General features: G+C 43.3%; 1 protein-coding gene across 1 annotated transcript in view; it reads left to right on the forward strand.

Moving 5' to 3' along the window:
- LOC117553715 (venom phosphodiesterase 1) overlaps positions 1-26948 on the forward strand; it is an 83140-nt gene that overhangs the window by 12868 nt on the left and 43324 nt on the right. The window contains exons 3-8 of the mRNA XM_034227761.1: positions 17273-17413; positions 18344-18469; positions 19033-19093; positions 19214-19311; positions 20038-20117; positions 22841-22960. Of these exons, the coding sequence (XP_034083652.1) occupies positions 17273-17413; positions 18344-18469; positions 19033-19093; positions 19214-19311; positions 20038-20117; positions 22841-22960 (626 nt within the window). The remainder of the gene's footprint in view (positions 1-17272; positions 17414-18343; positions 18470-19032; positions 19094-19213; positions 19312-20037; positions 20118-22840; positions 22961-26948) is intronic.

Below are 26948 nucleotides of genomic sequence, written 5' to 3' on the forward strand. Positions count from 1 at the left end.
CTCTTCTGACTGGTGGTAGAGGGCCACTGATGAACACATCTGCATTTAGAGAGCTGACAGTTTCCAACAGACATTTAAAGTCTTTTTTCAGCACTTCTGACTGTTGTTTCACAACATCATTTGTTCCAATGTGTAGTACCACATTCTTCACAGTCAGATGTTCAGCCCCAATATGCAGGATCTTCTCAGCCAAGTCAGAGACCACATCCTTGGAAAAACAGAGTACTTTGGTGTTGTTCTTATTACACAGACCTTTTACATCTCTTACAGCAGAGTCACCCACAATCAGAGTTTCAGGCCCAGTCGTTAGCTTTCCCTCTAGCCTTTTACTTTTGGAGTAGCTATTGGTCCTTACCCTGCTGTGTGAAGAGGACAGGTTATCCAGGTCATCAGATCTCCGGTTCTCGGTCAGCGGAGCATATCTGTTCTGGATTGGCACACTTGGTGGTTTAGGAGGATTGTTTGTAATTCTCCCTTTAGCAGCTGTCCACTGTTGTTTCCTAGTATGAATAGGGGTTGAAGAGGCGCTCCTCCTGGGTGATGACAATGCAGGCCAGCCGGTCGCATCACAGATTTCTGAGCGCTGGGCTCTGCCTGTTATCCGTCCTCCCAAATCCCATGGAAATGATTTACTCTTAGGCTTTGCACCCAGAGAGTTCCAGGGAGGACTACCACTTGTAGATTTATTACCCGGTACACAGCCCTCCTGTTCCTTGGAATCCTTGTAGCTGCTAACTAGCTGTGAGTTAGCATACCCTTCTCCATTATTTTGCAACACAGATAAAGTCGTGTAATTCCCACGACATAGTCCATTCACTTCCACGTTAACTTCCAACCGTTGCATTTTCATTTCCAACACAGTCATCTTCTGTATACGTGTTTGGAAGTCATCTGTAGAAAACGGAGGCATTTTGCTACCAACTAGCATGCAGTAGCCTACCAGGCTTTAGCTGTTGCTAGGCCACGCTACTGTAAGACTGACGTCGTCGTAAAAATGTTGAAATATGGCTGAAACCCTCCGTCTATTTACGAAGATTAACTGTCCCAGTGATAAGTTAATGTCCAGGAGCCGCTGCTCGAAGTTTTCAGAGAATAAGAATAGGAAAAGCAGCATAAAAAGTAAGCAGAGGCAGGAGCAAGCAGAAAAAGCGTCTGCACTGTAAGAAAGATAAGCAGGAGTAGTTCCCTACTTCAGTTTTATTGACTGAATTGCTGTTCCGAGTCCTCCACTGCTTCGCTGGGGGGTGCTCACTTTTGAGAGATTGAGCGCTGGAGTTTTGGAAAGCAAAGCTTGGATCATTTCTCATCTTTGCATGGCTTTGCACAAATTTAACAAAGAAGGAGAAAGGTGGGTAATGAACCTGATGTTCCTTTTTGTATGTTGAACCTCAAATTATCCATTGGTCCTGGAGGTTATATGGGAGTTTCTCCACAATGGGTGTTACACCTCTAGATGTGTCAAGGAAGCTGAGGCCTGGTAGGTAACCCTCGCATTTAGCAGCTTCAACTTCGAGGAGCAGATCTGCGAGTTCCTGCAGCCGCTGAGAGTCCTTGTTCAGGATTTTCGGAAAGTTTTCAAGCCTTGTGAAGAGAGACGCTTCGATGGCCTCTGGAGAGCCGTAACTCTTATCCAACCGTTGACACGCCATGTTAAGACCAGTCATAGGATAGTTGATATTGACAGCACAAAGTCTTTTAACGAGCTGCAGTGACTCCCCGTCGAGCAACCTTGTGAGCAAGTCTAGCTCCTCACTAGGTTTCAAGTTCAAGCCCTCTATGGCATTGCAGAAGCCAGCTTTCCAGGACAGATAATTTTCTGGCTTGTTATCAAACATCTTTAGCCCTGATAAGATGTCCCGACGTGCCAAGTATGTGGCGAGGTCCGAAATCTCAGAAGGTCTGGGTGTTTTCACATTACATTTAGCTGACTCTTTTATCCAAAGCGACTTACAGCGACGTTCGACCAACAAAATACAAACTTGAGGAAAACAGAATCATATAAGTACAACAGGCTTCATAGAGCAAAAACATTTCAAGTGCTACTCAACTGGCTTTAGATAAGCCAGCCCTTTATTAGTATATAAGTGCTTTGTTAATAGTTCTATCGCTCGAAGTGGAGTCGAAAGAGATGAGTTTTCAGTCTGCGCCGGAAGGTGTGTAACTATCTGCTGTCCTGATGTCAATGGGGAGCTCATTCCACCATTTTGGAGCCAGGATAGCAAACCCACGTGTTTTTGCTGATGGGAACTTGGGTCCCCTTCGCAGCGAGGGTGCAGCGAGCCGTTTGGTTGATGCAGAACGGAGTGCACGTGCTGGGGTGTACGGTTTAACCATGTCCTGGATGTAGGAAGGGCCAGATCCATTCGCAGCATGGTACGCCAGTACCATTGTCTTGAAGTGGATTCTAGCAGTTATCGGAAGCCAGTGAAGGGAGCGGAGGAGCGGCGTGGTGTGGGAGAATTTAGGAAGGTTGAAGACCAGGCGAGCAGCTGCATTCTGGATGAGCTGCAGAGGTCGGATGGCACATGCAGGTAGACCAGCCAGGAGGGAGTTGCAGTAGTCTCGGCGTGAGATGACGAGAGCCTGGACCAGAACCTGCGTCGCTTTCTGGGTCAGCTGGGGACGCATCCTCCTGATGTTGTAAAGCGTGTATCTGCAGCAGCGGGTTGTAGCAGCGATGTTTGCAGTGAAGGACAGGTTGTTATCTAGGGTCACACCCAGATTCCTTGCAGTCAGAGTCGGGGAAACAACAGAGGTGCCAATGTTGATTGTTAGGTCAAGCGTGGGACAATCTTTTCCCGGAAGGAAAAGCAGTTCAGTCTTGTCAAGGTTGAGCTTGAGGTGATGATCAGACATCCACTGAGAGATGTCAGCTAGACAAGCAGAGATGCGTGCGACGACCTGGGTCTCTGAGCGGGGAAAGGACAGAATTAATTGGGTGTCGTCAGCGTAGCAGTGGTATGAAAAACCATGCGGGCTAATGACTGATCCGAGCGAGTTTGTGTACAAGGAGAAGAGGAGGGGACCAAGAACAGAGCCCTGAGGGACCCCTGTAGTTAATTGACAAGGGTCGGACTCGGACCCTCTCCAAGTAACCCTGTAGGTGCGGTCTTTGAGGTGTGAGGTGAGGAGGGAAAGTGCAGAGCCTGAAACTCAAAGTTCTTGGAGAGTGCGAAGGAGGATCTGATGATTCACCGTGTCGAATGCAGCAGACGGGTCCAAAAGGATGATGACAGAGGAGAGGGAGGCTGCTTTAGCAGTGTGCAGTTCCTCAGTGACAGCAAGGAGGGCAGTTTCTGTGGAGTGACCTGCCTTGAAACCAGACATGTGCGGATCCAGAAGGTTGTTCTGATGGAGATAGCAGGAGAGTTGTTTAAAGACAGCGCGTTCAAGTGTTTTAGACAGGAACGGGAGGAGAGAGACAGGCCTGTAGTTTATAACATCAGACGGGTTGAGAGTGGGTTTCTTTAGGAGAGGGTTTACTCTTGCCTCCTTGAGACTGTTTGGAAAGTGACCAGAAGTTAGAGAAGTGTTGATGAAATGGGTGAGAAACGGTAGAATATCAGGAGCGATAGTCTGAAGGAGGTTTGAAGGGATAGGGTCGAGAGGACAGGTGGTAGAACCTCACTTGGAGAGAGAGGGGAAAAGGAGGTCAGTGTGTGGGTGAAAGGAGGGTCTGGTGACCCAGCGGTGAGTAGAGGTGAGTCATAAAAAGAAGAGCGAATATCATCAACCTTTTTTTCAAAGTGGTTAACAAAGTCGCTTGACAGAAGGGAGGAGGGGGAAGGGGCTTTCGGGGGGTCCAGGAGGGAGGAGAAGATGGAAAATAGTTTTTTGGGATTGGAATAGGAAGATTGGATCTTATCTTGAAAGAAAGTGCTTTTTGCCTGAGAGATCGAAGCAGAGAAAGAGGAGAGGAGAGCCTGATAGGTTAGGAGGTCGTCACGGTGTTTGGATTTCCACCATTTCCGCTCTGCTGCCCGAAGGACGGTTCTATTAGCACGCAGTGCATCATTTAGCCAGGGAGCAGGAGGGGACTGACGAGCCTGCCGAGATGTGAGAGGACAGAGAGAGTCCAGAGAGGATGAGAGAGTAGAGAGGAGAGTTTCTGCAGTAGAGTTTGGAGGTAGTAGTTGGAACGAGTCTGAGGAAGGGAGGGCTGAGAGCACCGATGAGGCAAAGGTAGAGGGGGAGAGGGAACAAAGGTTACGGCGGACAGGTGCAGGATGAGAAGAGATTAGTTTGTTATGTTTGGAAAGGGGTAGAGAGAATGAAATGAAGAAGTGATCGGATGTGTGGAGCGGGTTTACAGAGAGGTTAGAAGTAGTACAGTTCCTTGAGAATATGAGATCAAGGACATTGCCAGCTTTATGAGTTCGTGGGGACGGAGACAGTGAGAAAGCAAAGGCGGTTAACAGAGATGTTAGTTCGTCTATCTTCCCCGTCTGGAGGTTGAAGTCTCCGAGTAGTACAGCGGGAGGGCTAGTTTCAGGGATGTGTGAGAGGAGATGATCTAATTCCTCCAAGAAGTCCCCCAAGGCGCCTGGTGGACGGTAGAGAACAACAATGGTTAATTGTATAGGATGGGTTACTGTGACGGCATGGAATTCAAAGGTGGAAGGAGTGAAGTTAGGTAGCTTGAAGAGGGAAAAGCTCAATTTGGGAGAGAGCAGGAGACCAGTGCCACCTCCTCTGCCAGTGGGTCTGGGTGTATGGGAGAAGGAATATGCTGTGGAGAGAGCTGCTGGGGTGGATGTCTTGAATGGAGTAATCCACGTCTCAGTGAGAGCAAGGAAATCCAGAGACTGCAGGGAAGCGTAGCCAGATATGAAGTCAGCCTTAGGAACAGCTGACTGGCAGTTCCACAGGCCACCTGAAACTAGATGTTGGATCTCAGTGGAGCATGTGGGATAGACGAGAGCAGGCCGGTTATATCGATTACGAGATACACGGGGCCAGTGATAATTGCGAGAAGACATATAAACAGGAATAGAGAAAATACACATGATTATAGCATGAGGGGCTAAACAACCAAATAAAATAAAACACCAGCGATACTTGGCTCAATCAAAGTAGGATTTGCCTCCTCTTTGCCTCCCTCGTGACTCCCGCAGGACTCCAATGTCTTTGTCAGTCTTTGACTCCCGCAGGACTATTGTATTTTCAGTGGCCCAATGGTTTTACAATTACATTAAACCCTAAGTTATAAAGTTATGAGTTTAACCCTTAATACAGTTACACCTACTCAATAAAGCTCTTAGTATTCTACAAATGTTTAAATCAAAGTTAACCCTAGCAGTCAGTTAGTTCAGTTTTAAGGTTTCAGTCAAATTACTTGTCCCAAGTTTCTGCCTGACAGATACTGTAGCGGTTTTGAGATTTAAAATCACAATTTCAGTCAGATCAACTACAGAGCATTGATACAGAGTACACACACTGAAACAGAGAAGTCTAAAAACAGAATGTTACTCACACAATTCTAGAAGTCTCCAGTTGCTTTCCTGTCAAAATCGAGTTGCACACTGTTGTTACATGTGAGGGTGTACTGCCTCTAGGGTAGTTCTATGCAGCGTTAGTGTAATGTGATGGGGAGTGATTCAAAGCGTTGATGTGGGCTTGAGAGGCCAATGGGATCTGGGGCCTTTGTTGATATAAGCTCCGAGGAGCCTGGTGAGAAGGGCTCTGGATGATATTGGGGGCCTCTGTATGTTGAGGGTGTGCTTGCAGTGAAGAAAGAGCTGCTTGCTGTTCTTCGTGATTTGTCTGATGGCCCATTTCGTAGTTTTCCTGATTGTTGTAATGTGCATTGACGTACTCACTGGTGCATAGATTGTTGCGCCAATGAGAAGTGGCTAGATTTATTTTGATGTTCTTTAAATTCAATGTCTACAGCTGCTTCAAGCACGTTTGCTGCTGCTGATGCAGCTTCAGCCTCACCCTCTTCTTTAAGAGCATGAAGCGTAGCATCAATGCTTGCTTTCTCTACTTCCATGTCCACTTGACGTTTTGCATAAGCTGCCTTCGTACGCGCAGCTTCAGCCTTTGCACGTGCCTCTGCTGCCAGCATGTTAATACCCAACCGACTGGAGCGTCGTGATGATGAAGAAGTGTTGCATTGTGATCTAACCTCCATGTTGTGTTGCTCAGTGAGATCTGGGGCGTTCGACATTGTTGCTCTCAGCAGTAATGCAGGGTTTCTAGTCTACGGGATGATCTTGAGGTGAAGTTAATCTTTTCACTCTTCTGCCCTCACCACGCGTGTAGATGCATGGCTATGCGGCGAGCTAAACACTCTCCCAAAAATGACCGAGACAGGAGCTGATGTTTGGTATTTTAATAGGAGCGGTGTGAAACTGAAATGATACAAACAAAGACATGTATAAATATCTAACAACAAGAAAATATAATGTACTTTTCCCCAAAAATAAACCAAATGCACTCCAACATCCAATAAGGGACAATTACTACTCATGCAGCAATTACATATATGGCTTAACTACATATGCTGAATTTAGATAAATGTTACATGAGATGCAAAAATATAAGTAGCACATTATACAAAATGTTTCCCTAAACAAATGTACTCACAGATTATGCCTTCTCAAGGGTGAAAATAACCGGATGGAGACAGATAGAGTCAGGGACCTGTTCCCCATGCGGCTCTCAAACTAAATGGCAGAACGGAAGCCTAACACAGACGTTTTACTAGGAACGCACTTGCCTGTCCCTAGAGGCCACTAAGGATATAGCAGTCAAGGAGATAGATGTCAGTCATTAGAATGACAGAACAGGTTCCCTGTCGTTAGTTTCCCTGGTGTGTCTAATTTACCCAATTGTGTTCACCTGGTGTCCCTGTGTTTTCTCCTCCCTCCTCACCTGTGTCTTGTTTGTATGATTAGTATTGTGTGTATTTAAGTTCTGTATTTAAGTATTTAAGTTACTATAGATCTTCCCACAGTCCAAAACAGCAAACAGGCACAGCAGAAACATGACATGTGCCATTCTCCGATGTTCCCCGGGCAAGAACCCTCCTCCTCAGCCACACCGCAGAAAGGTGGAAAGCAAGCCCCAGCTGTGGCGAATCCTCCTCCGCACAGCAGCACACGCCCGACGGGAGCAGGTCCCAGCCCGAAGCGTGAAGCCACTCCGTCTCTCCGCGACGTCCTCGGGGCAAAAATCCTTCTCCGCACAGCCGCACTCCACAGGTGGGAGCAGGCCTCTGCAGACCACAGACACCAGACAGGTGGAAGCAGGCAGCAGCCGGTGGAGCAGCTCCGTCTCCTCGCGACGTCTTCGTCGGGGGGAAACCACCCAAGCACATCCGCACTCAACAGGTGGGAGTGGGCCTCCGCAGACAACAGGACAGGACCAACGATATCATAGTGTACACTAGTATACTGTGTCATAGTGTAATATAGCATTCGATATACAGTTATAATGTCAATTTTAGGAAATATTAGTAAATTTTATATTGTTATTTTACTAATGTAGTGACAAACATTTCTAAAAAACGACATCACATAAATCAAGTTAAATTTAAAGTTCAATTCATTCAGTAAGAGAAATTAGATTTTTTTAAACAATTTATTGCATAAAAGCTACATAAGATTTGTTATGTTGTTGCACGTTGCAGGTGAAAAAAAAGGTTTTCTAAGCTCAATAAAAACCATTATTGTGTGACTAATGCGTGACGGCTCAAGCCCTGCCTGTCTTTTTATTACAAACCGGTTGATCTCAGTTGACCTTCAAAGGTCGTGAAACCTGTATTTACTCCTTGAACATGTATTGTCTTGTACTAAGGCATAGGTAAGAGGAAACCATGAGTTCAGTACAGAGTTTTTCCAATTTACCTCAGCAGGTGATTCATATCTGGAAGTAGCATGTGAATGTCATGTGAGTTCACATGAGCTTTGTCTGACATTAATTGTGAGTGTGGGTCATGTGATGAAGTAGAACAAAAAAGAAAATCTGTTAAAACTGTCAGAGCTAAACACTGAGCAAAGCCTACACTGTGAAAATAAATGTTAACAAAATGAAAATAATTTATACTTTTATGAAAGCTAAATTGATTTCCCAACCTTATTTCAACATTGGTTAGTCTTTTTTTGAAAACATTTGCCACATGTAAAATTGTCATTTAATGAATTAACATATTCATTTAGGATTTTTCTAGAAACGGCCAGAGCTATTTTTTAAGAACATGACATTTGTGTGAAATGGGGAATATTTTGCAATGATTTTTACTCGCGATGAAAAATGTATATCATGAAAACAAAGGTTTAGAGACATACATCATTAATCAATGTGGACCAAATTATAATAAATCAAGTTAAAGTTGAAATGTATGATATGGCTTTGACTCATTAGCCTGACCTGATCTGTCTATTTATAACTTGTAGTAGTTCATCTTCTATGATAAATACTTTTCAGGAATGTTTACAGTGTGAGAACCCTTTTAACAGTGCTGTAAATACAATGTAAACATGAACTCTTCAAGTAAACCTTCTCACATGAGAAGCCTCAAACACAGGACTCATAAGCAAAACTAAAATACAGTATGCAACTGTAGACAGTGCAAACACATCCTATTATGTGACTGCGGTATATCATGTATGGAAGCTGAGTATTGCTACACATTTGAAATAATTAACCGAGTCTGTTTAGTATTCTCCTTAGAAAAATGGGAAGGTTTATAATTACAATTATTATTCCAGATTATAGATGAAAGTAACCTAAACTCCTGTTCATCTGTTATTCGTCAATGAATAGTTCTCTTTATCGCCTTTCTCTTGGCTACAGACCAGAATAAAAAACACTTAAAGGTCCCATGTCATGGTCATTTCTACTGATCATAATTCCATTGTTGAGGTCTACTAAAATATATTTATATTGTGCAATTTTCCAAACTCACATTGGTTTCTCATACAGCATCTCTGTATAGTATGTGTATTCACTCTCTGTTCTAAACGGCTTGTTGGAGCTCCTGCCCCCCCCCTCCCTGTGAGCCCAGTGGCCGTCTGCGAGACAGCAAGACACAGCGAAACCCAGCCCGAACACACACACACACCTGCAGCCTGGCTGTGAGTCAGTGTGTGTGCTCACACACAAACTCGCAGCCTGATTGTGAGTCAGTGTGTGTGCTCACACACAAACTCACAGCCTCGCCGCGTCCCGCCGTCTCAGGGAGGAGAAATCGGCGGAGCTGCAGCTGAGAAAAGATTGAGTGTGTGTGTGAGGAAGTCCGCGGATTGGTCAATTTGGACCAATCCACGGATTTAACCTAACGGCTCTGCGGACGTAACTTAACGGCTCCACGGATTGGTCCATTTGGATATGGGGACGTCACTGTACCCAGGAAGAAAAAGAGAAATGTCCAACGAGGCGTTCTGGGGCAGCATAGACAGGTCTTTTCTGTGTTAGAGTTTTACTCGCTACAGGGTGTACTTTGAGGGTTTGTGACTTTACAGACTGTTTACATGCATAACAACCTTCATAACACACAAGGGGACGGGTAATAACCGGAAAAGCATGACATGGGACCTTTAACATATTCTGTTGGGTATTTCTATATTACTTTGTAAGAGTAAACCCCAGCTCGGTTCAAATATACCAAAACCCAGTGAACAAAGATAACAGTACTCGAGTTTCAAGTTTACTTGCTGCAAGGAGAATCAGCGAGTGACAGGTCATGTCAACTCCAAAACCAACTCTGCTCCTCTTCTCTCAGTGCAGTCTCTTTATTACAAAAATACAGTTACAAATCATGCATGAGGAAGTGTATGTAACCAACGGCTTTATTTGTCAATGGGAGTCTTGTGACTCGCAATCATGTGTGTGTGTGTGTGTATGGTCCACAGAAAAGGGGAACAGACTATTCTCTGTTCCTCTTTTCTGACTATGGTCTCTTTACAACATAAAATGACAACATATTATGAAAACACGTTTATCCTTCAATAAACTCTAACATTCCCTCCTGTTTTTCATAATTACTAGCTGGTTACAGTGTCTTTATTACTTTCAGAATTAATTCACTTGTTTTTGACATTTTCGAACCATTCGTCATATGACAGACAGTAACCTAGCTTTAAGTCTTACACATTGGAGGTTAGGTGAGTATATTCGTCCTTCTGAGAGGGGTCTGTGTCAGTATAGTCATCGTTATCTGTCTGTTGCAACATCGTATATTGGACAAGAGTGTTGGTAACTATTTTACCAACCATAGCTTTAACACATGGTATAATACAAGCCATAGCACAGCACACAAGGATGACAACACATATGATTGCAACAAATCCCATCACGAGCTTTTGAACCCAGCTCCCTGAGAGTAGCCAATTGAACCATCCGGTCTCAAGAGAGGCATGTCTGTCTTGGCCCATAGCTGTCTGTAGGGCTTTGAGAGTAGCCATTGCATCTGTCATGTTTTGGGAGTGGACATTGTCGGTGATATATGTACAACAGATTGTGTTCAAAAGGATACACGTACCTCCTACTGAGGCAGTGAGTAGATCAAGGGCCATGCGGTGCTGTAGCACCATGGTTCTGAGTGAGTCTAGTTCGAGGTTCTGTTGTTCGTTTACAACGATGGAATTATTTACAAACATGCCGAACCGGTAATCAAGGGTTTCGAGTCTCAACATGTTCTTCGCTACGCCTAAGGCAGGAGTCAATGCTAATATTACCTTTCCACTGGTGGACCAGTGTTTGAATTCATCAGGGACATCTTTTCCCCATACTGAATCATGTTTTTTGAAGGCAGGCATGGCATTTCTCCTCCTGCGGGTGTGGTTAAGGTGTGGTTCTATGTCTATCACGAAGGTGTGGTCGCTAACAAATATTGGTGCGCACGTGCCTGTCCAATTTATTGGCAGAACTGGATAAGCGTTGTTGCCACACAGCCACCATCCTCCTTGTACCCACCATGTACCATTAGATTGTTTGCTCAAATAGACTGGAGCCCCTTCGCCATTAACAAGTGTCTGGTTACAACCAGTGGTGTTTCCCATTGGTACAGAACCTTCTGTCTGACTGTAACACATAGGGTGTATAGCTTCATTATTTGGCATGACTACCTTTTGTCCTGTCATTTTACGTGGCACTGTCATGTTAAAGTTCACCCAAAATATCTTATTACAAGTGCCATTGCTTAAACCTGGGGCATATGGATTCACATCGTTGACTTTTATCCCTGAGTGCTGGTATCCTACACCTCCCATGGTAGCAAAACATTTAGCTTGTGATTTACTCATCCTTTTACCATACAGAGTTACTTGTCCAGTTGACCATGGCATGTGGGAACAAACATAACAATTTGAACGCCCTGTCTTTGTAACAAGTTGATGGACATAGGCATACCAGGCATTTGTCATCCTAGGTGAGCGTGCAGTTTTGTCGTTGTGGTTCCATGGGTCATCGTTGAGTAATGACCATTTTTTCTCTCGATGGACCTTTTTTTTTGTTGAGGATTCCTCACTCAATTGTCTTATAGTCATTAGCGTCAGACCCAGCAGGGTCACTACAAACAACACCTTTCCCAACATAGTCTATTTGTGATAGTGGTTCTGTTGTTTTCTTCACCGGGGGTTGAGACCAGTATTTCCTAATGAAACACCGCCCTTTGTAGCCGGACTTCCACCACTTATCCGTCGTTAAGTTGGAGAGGTATTATCTTTTTGCAGTGGCTCTGATGTATCCACGTAGTTCTTTCGGCGATTTTTTAGTGCAGTCGGTGTTGTCAGCAGTACCGTGTAGGGACCGTCCCACCGTGGACAGTGCCAATGCTTCCTCTTAATCACCTTCACGAGGACCTGGTCACCAGTCTGCACTCGAGTGTCCTGCAAGGGAGTAGAAATGTCTGGCAGGTTATTTGTTCGAGCTATCTCATTGCTTCTGAAGAGTCTGCTCATCCATTCAGCTAATGTAGTCCCTGCCTCAGCATCATCCTCCTCCCTCACCTCGTCTGTGATTGGTAATCTGAATTGCCTTCCTGTTATGATCTCAAAGGGAGACAACCCTTTTGCCGTGGGCGTGATTCTCATGCATGTTTCTACCAGAGACACACATTCCACCCATGGTCTTCCTGTTTCCTCCATTGTTTTCCTTAGTCTTAACTTTACTGTTCCGTTTGTTCTTTCCACTAAGCCTGCACTCTGTGGATGATATGCACAATGGTTTTTTAATGTTATCCCCATATGTTCGGACAGTTTGGTAATAACCTGATTTACAAAATGAGACCCATTATCACTGTACAGTTTCTCTGGAATACCTCTGTTTGGTATTATTGTCTTGCATATGGCTTTTGCTACGGTAATAGCGTCTGCATGTTTTGCTGGGAATATTTCAACCCACTTTGAAAACGGACATATCATTACCAAACAGTATTTGTACCCTTGGCATGGTGTTAGTTCGATGAAGTCCATATGCATGTGTTGAAATGGGTATGTTGGTGGAGGGAACTTTCCTCTCTGTGGTCGCTCATTGCCTTGAGCATTGTGTCTGCAACATACTATACAGGCTCTACAAAAGTTTTTAGAAAATGTAATGTAGTTGTATGTATGGAAATGTTCATTTATTATTGTCACCATCCCTCCTGTTGAGACATGGCACGGCCCATGACTCAAATGAGCTGCTGTTTTGTAGAGACTAACAGGGAGTACTATCTTGTTGTTTATTCTGAATGTTCCCTCAGGGTCTGTGGTTGCTCCATCTGTCAACCATTTCTTCTTTTCTCTGTCGGGTGCGTTGTTCTGCATATCCCTTAATATCACAAGAGGTATTGGTTGTGAAACACTTTCCCCCTTCTGCAAGAGGATATGGAACCCATATTCGCCCATAGCTGCTAGCTTCGCTACCTTATCCGCGTGTGCATTGCCAAGTGTTACTGCATCCTTCCCACTGGTGTGCGCAGCGCATTTGCATATAGCAATGCTTTTCGGCAACAACACCGCTTTTAAAAGATCAGTCAGCAGCTGTGCATGGGTGACTGGTTTTCCTGTTGATGTTTTCATGCCCCTGCGGGCCCATTGGGCTGCAAATATATGTACTGTTGAGTGCGCATACTGGCTGTCTGTCCACATAGTCACATCTTTTCCAACCCCCGCTTTGCATGCTTCTGTAAGAGCTACTAATTCCGCTGCTTGTGCAGAATATGTGTGGGGGAGTCGGCCTGCTTTTATGACCTGTGAGTGTGATACAACTGCAAACCCTGTTTGATTTTGGCCTGTTATAGATTTAGAACAGGACCCATCCACAAACCATGTTTCGCCACTGAGTAGTTGTATGTCTTTCAAATCTGGTCTTGGTTTGCATGTTCTGTCAGTCTCTTCTTTACAACAGTGTGGTTCTCCATCTTCTGCTGTAGGTATTAATGTGGCTGGATTTAAGATATTACATCTTTTTATCACAATGTGTGGTTGTGACATTAGTGTAGCTGTCAGTGCCAAATAACGTGCAGGTGATAAGAAAGCCATTTTGGTGTCATGTAACAACATGGTGACTGCGTGTGGAACCATCAGTGTGAGTGGGTGGAACAAAACTATTTCTGCTGTACAATGTACCGCCATTGCTGCCGCACATACTGCTTGTACGCATACTGGTAATGCTTGTGCTACTGGGTCTAACCTTTTAGAGTAGTAAGCGACAGGCCTTAGTTTTGTGCCGTGTTTTTGTGCCAATACTGATGTCATAAACCCTTTTTTGCAGTCAACTGTTTGTACAAATGGTTTTTCATAGTCTGGTAATGCTAACACTGATGACCCTACGAGACACTGTTTAGTCCTTTCAAATGCAGCTTCTGCCTCTTGTGTCCATTCTATCTTGCCGGACATTTTCATGTCATTGTCTGAGTATATGCAATCTAGTAGGGGCTGAGTCATTCCTGCGTAGTCTGGAATCCATGCTCTGCAATAGTTAGTCAGCCCAAGGAATTGCATCATTTGTTTTTTTTGTTGTTGGTTATGGTGCGTTTAACACCGTCTGTTTCCTCTCTGAGTGTATGCGTCTCCCTTCTCGGTTTAAATTGTGGCCTAAAAAGATCACTTCCTCTTTCACAAACTGAAGTTTCTGTCTTGAAACCTTGTTTCCTGTTTTGGCCAAATGTGTCAATACTTGTAGTGTGACTTTTGTGCTTTCTTCCTGTGTGGGTGACGCAACAAGAATATCATCTACATATACCAAAATCTGCGATGTGTCAGGTATCTGTAATGTAGCCAAACAATTTGCTATTTCTTGTGAAAAGATTGTTGGGCTATCCACATACCCCTGAGGTAATCTGGTGTATGTGTATTTTGTTCCTTCATGTGTGAACCCAAACCATCCTTGTGAGTCTTTTTCTACAGGAATGGAGAAAAAGGCATTGCTCAAGTCTATCACTGAGAACCATGCCATATTTGGCTTAAGGCCGTTCATTAACGTGTGTGGATCTGGTACTGTTGGGGCTGTGCTTTGTACAGCATCATTTACTGCTCTTAAGTCTTGAATCATTCTCCATGACTGCCCATCAGCCTTTTTTACTGGGAAGATGGGGGTATTGCATGATGCATCAGGGCACTCACGCAGGATCCCTGCTTTTAGCATTTCTTCAATTTACAGGTTTGATGCCAACTTTTGCATCCTCTTTTAAGGGGTATTGTCTTATGTTAGGTCTGTAGTTAGTTTTTGGTCTAACGTGTACAGGTTTTGCGTTCACCATGCGACCTACATCACATTTTCCTTGTGACCATACGCATGGCGGCACCGTTTTCAGGACCTCTAAGGCCTCTTCACTTAGCATACATCATTGTTGTTCAGGGTCGTCTAGGTGGGCGCGTGGTGTCATCACTAGAGTAAACCCTAGAGTTTTGCGCTTTAACCCGCCTCCAGTTTGCCAACCGTTTTTGTCATCTGTCCATTTTGTTATCCTGTTACCTCTAGCCACTAATAAACCTAAGTCTCTCCATGAAGTCCCTGGGCCCCTAGCTACTGATATGTGTGGCGTGGAACCTGGTTCCATTATCAAGGCAGTGGTTGATGGGACCCTAGCGTCAATTACAACATCCCCGTGTTGGTTTGCATACATCGAGTGGAACACTACCCTCTGTGGTGTCAGTCGATGCACGAGCACATCATAGTCTTTGTCTGGGCCAGGGGTGTTCTTGTACTTTAGTGTAACGTGCAATGCGTCAGGTTTCATTACTTCTTGGCCATGTTGTGGGGTGAATAGTGTTAACAGGTGTTCACCTGTGTTTGTCACGTCAGGTTGTGGCATGTCTAGTGACCAGTAGTAGTTGGGGGTGTTTATGGATTTTTGAAGGAAGATCTGGTCTTCCACCTTTTCTCCGGGCCCTACTGCTCGCATTCCCCCTTTGACTGGTACTACACTGATTTTTAACATTTCCATGCCGTCTCTCCCTAGCAAATTGACAGGGCAGTTTGAGATGAACACAAATTTGAGGGATGCCTGGAGGCCTGACCTTCTATCTTCCATAAAAAGTGGCTTTGAAATCGACCTCTGATTTATGTGTCCATTTGCTGATTTTACAAACATAGTGCCAGTTGGTGGCCACATTCTTTGGACTTCTTTGTTCACTACTGATGAGTCTGCACCGCTGTCACATAAAAATTCAAATTTTTCCCCATTGATTTCGATTGTTCTGGTAGGTTTAATACTGTTATCTGACAGATTCAGTAATACTTCAGAAAGGTCAATGTGATGTGTGTGGACGTCCTCTTCTTCCTTTTCTACGTCTAGTCAGTTGTCATAACTATGTAGGTTATGTGAAGGGGGGGGGCCATGTCTTTCGTCTTTGTACTGTCCCTTTTGTCCCCCTTCTTTTATCTGTGACATCTGTTCCTCACAGTCCCTCGCCATGTGCCCCTCCTTTCCGCACCTGTAGCAGAGGAATTTGCCTTCTGCGTTTCTGCCTCCTCCTCTGCCTCTGCCTGCTCCTTTTATGGGCTTGTTCAGCCCATAAAGCTGCGACTCGCAGTTGAGCTTCTAACTTCTTTCTTTTCTTGCCTTGTGTTGTTCCAGCTGTTTCTGCTCTCAATTTGTCGCTTAATTCTCTTACTGCTGTTTTCTCCAACTTTCCTCGGAAGCCGTACAGTTTATACCATTTGCTACAATAACTGGTGCTGCCATGACTATATATTTCCATATATCTCATGTCCCCTGTAGCGGCAGGCTTACTCCCATTGGACCCCATTATTCTAGCTTTGTGTTCCTACTGGACAACGTGCCGGTCAGAACCTAATTCCTAATTCACCACTAGTGTACTTCAACAGACCACAGAGTTTTTGTTATCACCGTTAGGTTTCCACTCTGTGCGCTGATTCCACCTGGTGACACTTTTACACACTACTTTCACTCAATCACTCATAAGTGTACCCAAAGGCACGTCAATTTCTACCTCCTTAAATGGTGGAGAAACCTTTCTCATAAGTGTACCCAAAGACACGTCAATCCTCCTTAAATGGCGGAGAAGCCTTTCTCTACCTCCTTAAATGGTGGAGAAACCATGTATATCAACTTTTATCTTACCCGTTATCTGTGGTCACTGGTCCGGTTGGATTCCGTCAATCGTGCCGAGGATGAGGGAGGTTGGACATATAAGCACCGGCCCGGCCACGAATTCTGCGTCCCGGGTCTTTCTCGGGGTCGGCTGATGATCCCGGCTGTCGACAGACTTGCGGCGTGTCTTTTCCCTCCTCCTTCCCGTCACGATGTGTTGGAATCCGGCTCGAAGGACCAATTATTGTTGGGTATTTCTATATTACTTTGTAAGAGTAAACCCCAGCTCGGTTCAAATATACCAAAACCCAGTGAACAAAGATAACAGTACTCGAGTTTCAAGTTTACTTGCTGCAAGGAGAATCAGCGAGTGACAGGTCATGTCAACTCCAAAACCAACTCTGCTCCTCTTCTCTCAGTGCAGTCTCTTTATTACAAAAATACAGTTACAAATCATGCATGAGGAAGTGTATGTAACCAACGGCTTTATTTGTCAATGGGAGTCTTGTGACTCGCAATCATGTGTGTGTGTGTGTGTATGGTCCACAGAAAAGGGGAACAGACTATTCTCTGTTCCTCTTTTCTGACTATGGTCTCTTTACAACATAAAATGACAACATATTATGAAAACACGTTTATCCTTCAATAAACTCTAACATATTCTCAAGCCATGATTGTGAAATTGTTTTAATGGCAGCAAAACCACCAATTTCCAAACTCCAAACTATATTCTACATTCTTAAAAGCCACAGCTACAGTATTAAAAGGTGGGGTCCTGTCTTCCAGTTCCTGCCATCCCCCAGACGTCCTGCAGGGGGCGCTGCTACGAGCCCTACGACAGTGAGGTGCCCGGCTGCAGGTGTGACAAGAACTGTGAATCCAGCAAGAGCTGCTGCTTGGACTACCACGACAGCTGCACTGTTCCAAGTGAGACATTTCATTTTAACGCAACGTAACTTAAACTGACGGCAGCACTGATCGAGGTTTTCTGTAACTGTCCAAGTCTGTTCACATTGTCTCCTCCATTATCCAGTCTGTAAACACTGCCAGAGCCCATACCGTGTTCCCTTTAGTGTTTACTTCCCATCTGTCTTCTTCTGCTGTTCCCTTTAGTGTGTACTTCCTGTCTGTTTTCTTCTGCTGTTCCCTTTAGTGTTTACTTCCTGTCTGTTTTCTTCTGCTGTTCCCTTTAGTGTTTACTTCCCATATGTCTTCTTCTGCTGTTCCCTTTAGTGTTTACTTCCTGTCTGTTTTCTTCTGCTGTTCCCTTTAGTGTTTACTTCCCATATGTCTTCTTCTGCTGTTCCCTTTAGTGTTTACTTCCTGTCTGTCTTCTTCCGTTGTTCCCTTTAGTGTTTACTTCTTGTCTGTCTTCTTCTGCTGTTCCCTTTAGTGTTTACTTCCTGCCTGTCTTCTTCCGTTGTTCCCTTTAGTGTTTACTTCTTGTCTGTCTTCTTCTGCTGTTCCCTTTAGTGTTTACTTCCTGCCTGTCTTCTTCCGTTGTTCCCTTTAGTGTTTACTTCCTGTATGTCTTCTTCTGATGTTCCCTTTAGTGTTTACTTCTTGTCTGTCTTCTTCTGCTGTTCCCTTTAGTGTTTACTTCCTGCCTGTCTTCTTCCGTTGTTCCCTTTAGTGTTTACTTCCTGTCTGTCTTCTCCAGGGCTTCTTTTTGCGGATTGATATGACTGCACAAATGTCCTTGATTACTGCATCTTTAGCAACAGTATTGAGTAATAGCAGACCGCTGAATGTTCATATTGACCAATCGGAATCGAGTTTTCAACCAACCTGTGTAATGCAATAACTAAATCTGCATTTGTTTGCGATGCGGTGCACTTACTGCATGTTCCTCTTCAGCCCAGCAGTGGCAGTGCACGAAGCTGCGCTGTGGAGAGAAGAGGCTGACGCAGAGCAGGTGTCACTGCTCTGATGACTGTCTGTCTGCAGGGGACTGCTGCACCAACTTCAAACATGTCTGCCATGGTAATAATTAAAACAAGGACATAGAATAACATGAAAGAGGATAAGTAAAGACAAAAGCTGTTAAGATAATTAATAATGTAGGTGTAACAACAAGGTTATCTGGGGTAACAGTTGCTTGCTAATTTAGTTGTAGATGACTCAGATCAGATTAGAAATGGGCTATAGAGATATAAGGAGACTGGTATGTGTTTGTCTGATTTCAATGCTGATGTAGGTCCTGAAAGACATTGTTTGTCCATATTTCTTCAAACATCTAAGTGCCTCTTATGACTATAGACCACCGTTTATATTTTGAAAGGAGCTATCAGGAAAGATCGGGAGATTATTTTCCATTGGTATATACAGCCTGATTCATGTCTCTGATTCAACACTTTTAAATGTAGCAGAGCCACTTTCACATAACCGTTCCCAGCTAAATTGAAATTAATAAAATGCTAAGACCACATTGAAAAAAACATCTGATGTTAAAATGTTTGACAGTCAGTGTACATGTGTACCTTTTAATGTAATGGTTAGGTCCTGAACTGCCCTGTTAACACAGTATGCCCCCCCCCCCCCTGTAGGAGACACAGAGTGGGTAGAGGACCCCTGTGCAGACCTCTCAGCTCCTTCATGTCCAGCCGGGTAAGAATGTCATTCAGTTAGCTTCACCTGTTGTGGTGAAAAAAGATCAATAATCAACTTCTCAAACCTGCCTTTATTGAAATGACCTGTATATTATCTTCTCCCCCCCCCCCCTACAAGCTTTAGGCAGCAGCCCCTGCTCCTCGTCTCTCTGGATGGCCTGCGGGCCGAGTACCTGCAGACATGGGCCGCTCTCATCCCTGTTCTGGACAAGCTCAGTACGTTTGAACCACAATACCCTACTTAAATGTTCATGTCGTCCCGGCAGGAGAAATATAATGAAACTGTATTAGCTCCTATGCATACAACCTCTAAAACACCCTTTTCCTTCACGGGTTCTTGTTAAGGAATGCAACTAGCACTGAATTTGCATTTCTGTTAGAGAATCTCCTTTTTCTTCCATTCTGAATTCAGTTTTTTATTACATTTTAATTTTGCTTCCTCTCAAGCAACCTTCAATTTTAACTTTCAGTGAATAACTTCACTGATAAATACAAATGTGCAGGTCTTTCTTTATGTTAGATTCAAAACTCCTCTGCTATTACCTCACTTCACAAACGTTTAGTCAAACAAGTATTATTTGGTCTCTGAATCATTCCTGAGCTTTAATGAAGCTTCTTGGATGATCTTCTTCAATGTTGGATGGATGAGAGAACAAAGCCAGTACAGCTGTGTTAGAATCACATGTTGTTTAGAACACAATGTGAGTCAGCAGACAACAGGGACACAGCTGGACTTTATGACCTCTTTTTTGTCTGTAAGGATTGATTTATCTATACTGAATCATCCAGCATTCATGTCTTCTTTCTCTCATCAATTTCAAATGTAATGTGTGTGCATATTGAGTTCATCCTGCCTACATGTAAGGCGATGACAGTGCTCCCAGTTTAACATGACGCTCAGGTAGAAGCTAATGTGTTTCATTTTCTGTTCTTCTATCACAGAGCAGTGTGGAACCTCCGCTCCATACATGCAGGCAGTGTTCCCCAGCAAGACCTTCCCCAATCACTACACCATTGTTACGGTAAACACACAAGACCCTAACATGCACATGTGAATATGCTTGCACAAGCATTTAGCAATGATCTATTTAGAAGAAAAAAACGTTTTGATTTTTTGTGTTTGCAAGCAAATTGGTGAAAATAATTTTGCTCCCATTCACTGTGTATGTGAAGCTACATTTTCTCTGCACAAAGCATCCTGCGAAAAAGCAGGTGGTGTGAAAAGAGGGTATATAGTTTGTAAAAGACAATCCAGTTGCAGCACTCCACCATCTGTGTACAACCAAGGAATCCAAGCAAGATTAATGACTGAAGTATTATAGTTCACAAACCATCCTTTTATTATATTAAGTATAGTCATGGGTATTATTATATTTTTCAGTTGAGTTCAGAACTGGAGTAACTTTAAAATTTAAAATCGAATTCCATTACATACATTTTAAATACAAGTGGCTCCCGGTGGCCAACAGTGTGTGTGAGCAACCCAGTCTCACGGCATTTTGTGTTATAGTCACGACATTTAATCTATTGATTCGTGTTCACCTACAAGATTTTCCCCTTTTTTTCGTGTCACACAGAACGATTTTAAAAGCAATGTATTTCTATTGGTAGTATGTTTTGTGCCTGCAACACGTCTTTTTGTCCGGTCAGGTCTTGGGAGACCGGAAGCTGTGTGGTTAATAAAAACATGTTCTTACTCAATATCAAGCCACGATTATTGTTTTTAATTTTAAATCATATAATGTCGGACTTTTTTTGCCATCCGTGAGGAAAAGAAATGGGGCTCAGAGCCTCAGGATACTGAAATCTGTATTTTTTTAAATATTTTTTTTCTTCTAATTTGTTATTCTTTTCTAAATAACATACTGTTATGTACTCAACAATAACACACAATTATCCTTGTTTTTATTTATTTGTTTAATTCTATAATCTCAGGCTTTTTTGGCGTCCGTCAGGAACTGAATTTCAAAATAAAGTCACCGGGAACAGATACACACCTGCTGAACTGATTCAGAATTTCAATAGCTTACCATTAAATGACGGATATACCTTTCTGTCTGTGATGTTTTACAAATCAGATATTAATGTGTAGAAGTAAAACAGGTCAAATAATAGCAATATCCTGTAAAACAATGTGAAAACATGAATAAAACTACACATCTTCAGATGTTATACATACATAAGTGTCCTACACTAATAATAAACAGTGCAGGATGTACAAAGTCTGACAGCACAGTCAGACAATATTAATAGGAGGATGTGCAAAACAGAAAAACTAATGTAACGGGAAGAAACTCAGCTAACTGATCTTTTTTTTTTTTTTTTGCAAAAAAAACCACAAAGCTAACGCTGAGCCTCTGAATTAGCCACGAGCGAAAAAATGCTAACGGCACTTGCACAGAAAACACGGTATAACACCCTTATTATTTATCGTAACTGCAAATCCAACCCATCGACTAGCATCGTGAGAAGACACAGAATTGATCACTCCATGATAAGAACTCGCGACATAATAAACAAAAACAGACATCACAACTTTTCCGTTTTCAGATTTCAGAGTGTGAGACAGGTTTGCTCTGGGCAAAACTGCATGTGCGTAGCCCCCACCTTTTTTTTGGCAACGTTGGTGTGTATGTGGAAATTCTCCTTTGATTCTATTGGCTCTAACGGTTAAAAAGAAATGTCAATCATCAAAATCGACCAATGGGTTCCAGAGAAACGGCAAAAACGTCCATTTCCACCCAAATCACCCCAGAGGTGGAGTTTTTTTTGCTAAACCTCTCTAAAAAGGTCAAATGTCTCTTCATTTGCATCAATCTTGATACAGGGTACTTATTATATGTTGTACTTTGGATTCCTAAAGCTTTTAGTCTACCTTACCATCATTCAAGGGTGGTTTTCACTATAAGTAAAAACATATTTTTGGACAGACACTATCATTTACAGTTTTTTACTATGTTCAATCTGAATTTTCTTTAAAATAAAAAACATCTATATTGATTCTGACTCTTCTACATCCAACTCACAGGTTTATCATTACTTTGAGAAAAAAGATTATTAATTTTCCCCTTTTAGAAGTGTAGTTATGGTAATTTGTTCTGGAAATGTCATTTTCGAGCCTGAGACCTGAAAAACAGGGATGGGGTTTAACAGGTTAATGGCCAAGGTACAGACAGAACAGGTGGGTTTTCAGTCTCAATGGAAGATGTGTAGACTTTCTGCTGTCCTAATATCAATGGGGATCTCCTTAAACCATTTTGCAGCCAGAATAGCAAACAGGCGTGTTTTTGTTGAGGACAAGAACCTGGGTTCTATTCGCAGTGAAGGAGCAGCAATCAGATTGGCTGATGGAGAGTGCTGGAGTGTGGTTTTAAACGTGTTCTGGATGTATGAAATAACAGCACAGTCAATGGATCAGTTGGTACTCAGGTAGACCAGAACCTGAGTCTTCTTCTGGGTATGTAGGATACTCCTGACGTCGTCGGTAGTGCATCTGTAATAGTAGGTTTTTGCAGTGATGTTAGCATTGAAGGACAGTTGGTCGTCCAGAACAACCATCTAGGTTTCAGATCTGGATAGGTTCCCGGCTTCAGGTAAAAAAGATAGAGAGCTGGTTAATTCCTTATGAAAGAAACATCTTTCTGTTCTTGAAAGAAGGTTTTGTTGTATGATGATGTCACAGTAATCTATCCCTGCATTGCTTCAACCAATTTCTTGTTCTCTCTCTCAATCCTCTCTTCCTCAGGGTCTCTATCCGGAGTCCAACGGTCTGATTGACAACGTTATGTACGACCCGGTGTTTGACGCCTCATTCAGTCTGTCCGGTCCGGAGAAAGACAACCCCGCCTGGTACCTCGGACAGCCTGTGAGTCTGGTCATGTTTGATTTGTTAAAATTACACAAACATCAGAATCAGAATCAGAATACCTTTATAAGTCCCACAGAGGGGAAATGTACGTAGTTACAGCAGAAAAAACAGCCACAGACAGCTTTAAACAGTATGATTTAAACCCCAATCCGTTATGGCACTAGGGTATTTTTTGTACACACAGAACTTCATATAGAGTTCTAAAAATTCAGATGACACTAGTTATATATTAGTTAAACTGTGATGATCCCATTTTAGGTTTTGGCAATTGCATACCCAGCTAGCAGGGAACGTTCTCACAACTTTGGCTAACGTCACTTACAGGTTCTAATAATGTTTTAAATATCCCATGTCATGCTTTTTCCGGTTATTACCCATCCCCTTGTGTGTTATGAAGGTTTTTATGCATGTAAACGGTCTGCAGAGTAAAAAACCCTCAATGTACACCCTGTAGGGAGTAAAACTCTAACGCCTCATTGGAGATTTCTCATTTTCCAATGTTTTCTTCCTGGGTATCGTTACGTAGGTATACCCAGTAGCCACGCCCAGAGCTATGGCCGCACCCTCTGCCAGCCGAACATATATACTGTTGGAAGCTCAGGTTCAGTTCAAATCTGTATCCAGTCATGCCAACGAGGGTCTGTTTCCTGTCTTGTGAGGGGAAATCTTCAATGTATGCCTTACCGAGGGCAGAACCACGACGAAGTCAGTGGTTGACATTTCTTGTTCACACTGTTCCTTCAGATGTTCGAGCCGGTATTGTACTGTGTGCGCGGTATTTCACGGACCAAAGCTTCACAAACATTGCAGCGATTCATGCCGGATATGCACAGCGTAGGACACTGAAGGACGATGCTGTTCCTACTTTGTTTGGACCAGCAGGAGATTTGGGTACACAACCTGTAAGTATACATTGTTGTTTGTAGGGGTGTAACGGTATCCGTGTTCGTCCCGTACCGTCACGAGTAGGAACAAGGTCTGTCATTCAGGGCAGTATCCATTACACTATTTATAATCCAGGGGGCGGTATTGCGCCTAAAAGCTGTTTGCTAGCCGCCCTTAAACAAAAAATTAAGAACAAGAAGAAAACACAACAAAACGAACAAAATACAAGAAGAAGAAAAGTTAGTATGGCGATTTCAGATAACACACAGGAGCTAGAACCCACCTGCTTCTTTTAAATCAGCTGTGTGGGAACATTTCGGGTTCCCTGTGGACTACAATAACGATGGAGTGTGTGAGTGGTGGATCGGAAGAGGACGGTGTGTCGGCGTTGTTTGACAGCGGTGCGGTATGCTAATGGTAACACACGCCAAATATGTTAAATCATATCAGAAGGCATCACCCAGATTTGCCAATCACCGGAGCCCGGCAAAAGACAACAGCAGTTCAACAGCTTATCCCCGCTGTTTTTAAGAAGCCAATAAACATGACAGCCGTGAGACCAAAATAAATAACGGAAGCTATTGGCATATATATTTCAACGGCTATGCGCTCTTGAAACACTTTCTTATTATTTATGATGTAATATTTTCAAGACATTCTTTTTAGTTGTACAGCTTATTGAACCTTTTTGTTTGACATCAGCCATTATAGATAAGCTGGGCATCTGAGTGTGTGTGGTACTGTTTGTGGTTTGTTTTTAACAGTGTAATACAGTTAATTATTCTAATTGTTAGAGATCCTTCTTTTTTAACTGCACTACTGTTCAAAAATAAATAACAACAAACCTGGAATTATGCATTTGGGACTTTTTTTTTTGCTTTTTCTTGTTGTACCGAACCTGTATCGAACCATGACCCCCAAACCGAGGCAGGGGTGGACTGGGGGGAAAAAGTGGCCCGGGGATTAATTGACAGGCCCACTTAATGCGCGGCATGTATCGGCTGGTCGGCGACGAAAGTATGTTACTTAACAAAAAACCCTATGCATTTAATGTTATTTTGGACCATTATTCATGTAGTAATTACATTACCTGAGCCCTTGAGTTGCCTAGAACAAAATAGTTACAGCATATATTTAGTGATTTTAATGTTAACAGATCATTGATGCAATAACATTTGGACCCAATTTGCCTGACTTGACACATGGAATAAAACATGGGCGTAGGAAGCATCCTCAATGTGGGTGAGACAATTTAACAGGGGGTGTGGGCAGGTGGTGGACCTCACCTCCTCTAGGGGGGTCCGGGGGCAAGTTCCCCCGGGAAGATTTTTTTTTAAATATTGAAGTTAAAAGCATCAATCTGGTGCACTTTGAGAGCAACATGAGGAGATCTATGGATACATCTCTCAACACCCATTTGAAACAGAACTGTAAGCAGATTTTTCTTTTTGGATATTTTAGAAATCACTCCCCTTTTAAACTATTCTTGTTATTTTTAACTTTTTTGTTACTGTCATATAGTATTTTATACCTGTTTTGCATGTAGTCTCATTAATAACTATAATGATCATATCAAGGTGTGCCTTAACCTCACTGAGCTGAGGTTATTTGAGCCTCTCAGGAGAGAGCTCTCTTCCACCTGGTTGTAGAAAAGCTCTTTAAATTCGTTAGCATAGCTAGCTAACCAGATGCTAATAACAACAGATCGCCACTGTCCTTACAACTAAAGACACAGCCACGCAAACACTGCGGCATGTGTACGGCTCCTTATGGGTACTGCAATATTTGAAGAGCTGGAGCGACGTTCCAGTGCTCTCCGTCAGCACTCTAGTCCAGTGGTTCCCAACCTTTTTTGTGTACTGTACCCCCAAAGCATTTCAAGCCAACCTAAAGTACCCCCTACTACGCAATCAATCGTGGTGATCCCCAGGATATATTAATAGTCTATATATTGTGGCAGACCGGCTGTGTGTGTGTGTGTGTGTGTGTGTGTGGTGTGTGTGTGTGTGTGTGTGTGTGTGTGTGTGTGTGTGTGTGTGTGTGTGTGTGTGTGTGTGTGTGTGTGTGTGTGTGTGTGTGTGTGGATGACCTGGATAAAGTCACATGGTCACACAGGTTGGCAGTTTATTGAATTAAAGCTTTAGTTCTGAGGTCTGACATCATCACTTCATTCCCATTGTAACATTAAGTTAACAAAGCACTGAAGAATCTGCTACAAAACTAAGATACGATGCGATACGATACGATACAATCAGATGAGATATTCCTTTATTGATCCCCTTGGGTAAATGTGGGTGTCATAGCAGCATGGGGAGGGGGGTATAGGTATGGGCAGGGTAATAGCAGAAAGAAATAAATATAGAATTAGATCTGAATATAAAAAGATGAGAAATGTGAGAGGGATATAATAACCATATACCGTAATAATCGCGTGTGCGTGTGCGTGTGTGTGTGTGTGTGTGTGTGTGTGTGTGTGTGTGTGTGTGTGTGTGTGTGTGTGTGTGTGTGTGTGTGTGTGTGTGTGTGTGTGTGTGTGTGTGTGTGTGTGTGTGTGTGCAGCACATATCAGACCCGGGCCGGGGGGCGGGGCCTGGATACGGCCCTGTGTGTAGCTAAGGTGAAACCTGGGAGTGGAAGAAGGAGAGAAGTGACGAGGAGAGATAGAGAAGAGGAGGATATTTTTGTCTGTGTGACCCAATGCGACAATTAATGTGACACTTAAATCATATTCAATCTTAACTAATCATATACATTATAATAGCCATTGTTTAAAGACTTTAAAAAAAAAGTAACTCACCAATTAATGTGACACTTGAGCCTGTTTCTCCCTCATCAGTTTTGTGAGTCTGGGGGAGATTGTTGCAACAGCTGTGACCAGGTTATTCTCCAAGTTGAGTCTGTTCCTGTGTTTAGTCTTGATGTGGGTCATGGCGGAGAATGTCACCTCACACAGGTATGTGGACCCCAAAAGGCAACAGTTCATTCAGGGCATGTTTTCCCCAATTCAGGATACTCCTTCTCCACACCACACCAGAACTGTGTCAGTGGTGTGCTTGAGTACCTCATCTTCAGGCTCCTATCTGAGGACACATCTATGAGG

Source organism: Gymnodraco acuticeps, unplaced genomic scaffold, assembly GCF_902827175.1.
Source record: "Gymnodraco acuticeps unplaced genomic scaffold, fGymAcu1.1, whole genome shotgun sequence".
Lineage (NCBI taxonomy): Eukaryota > Metazoa > Chordata > Actinopteri > Perciformes > Bathydraconidae > Gymnodraco > Gymnodraco acuticeps.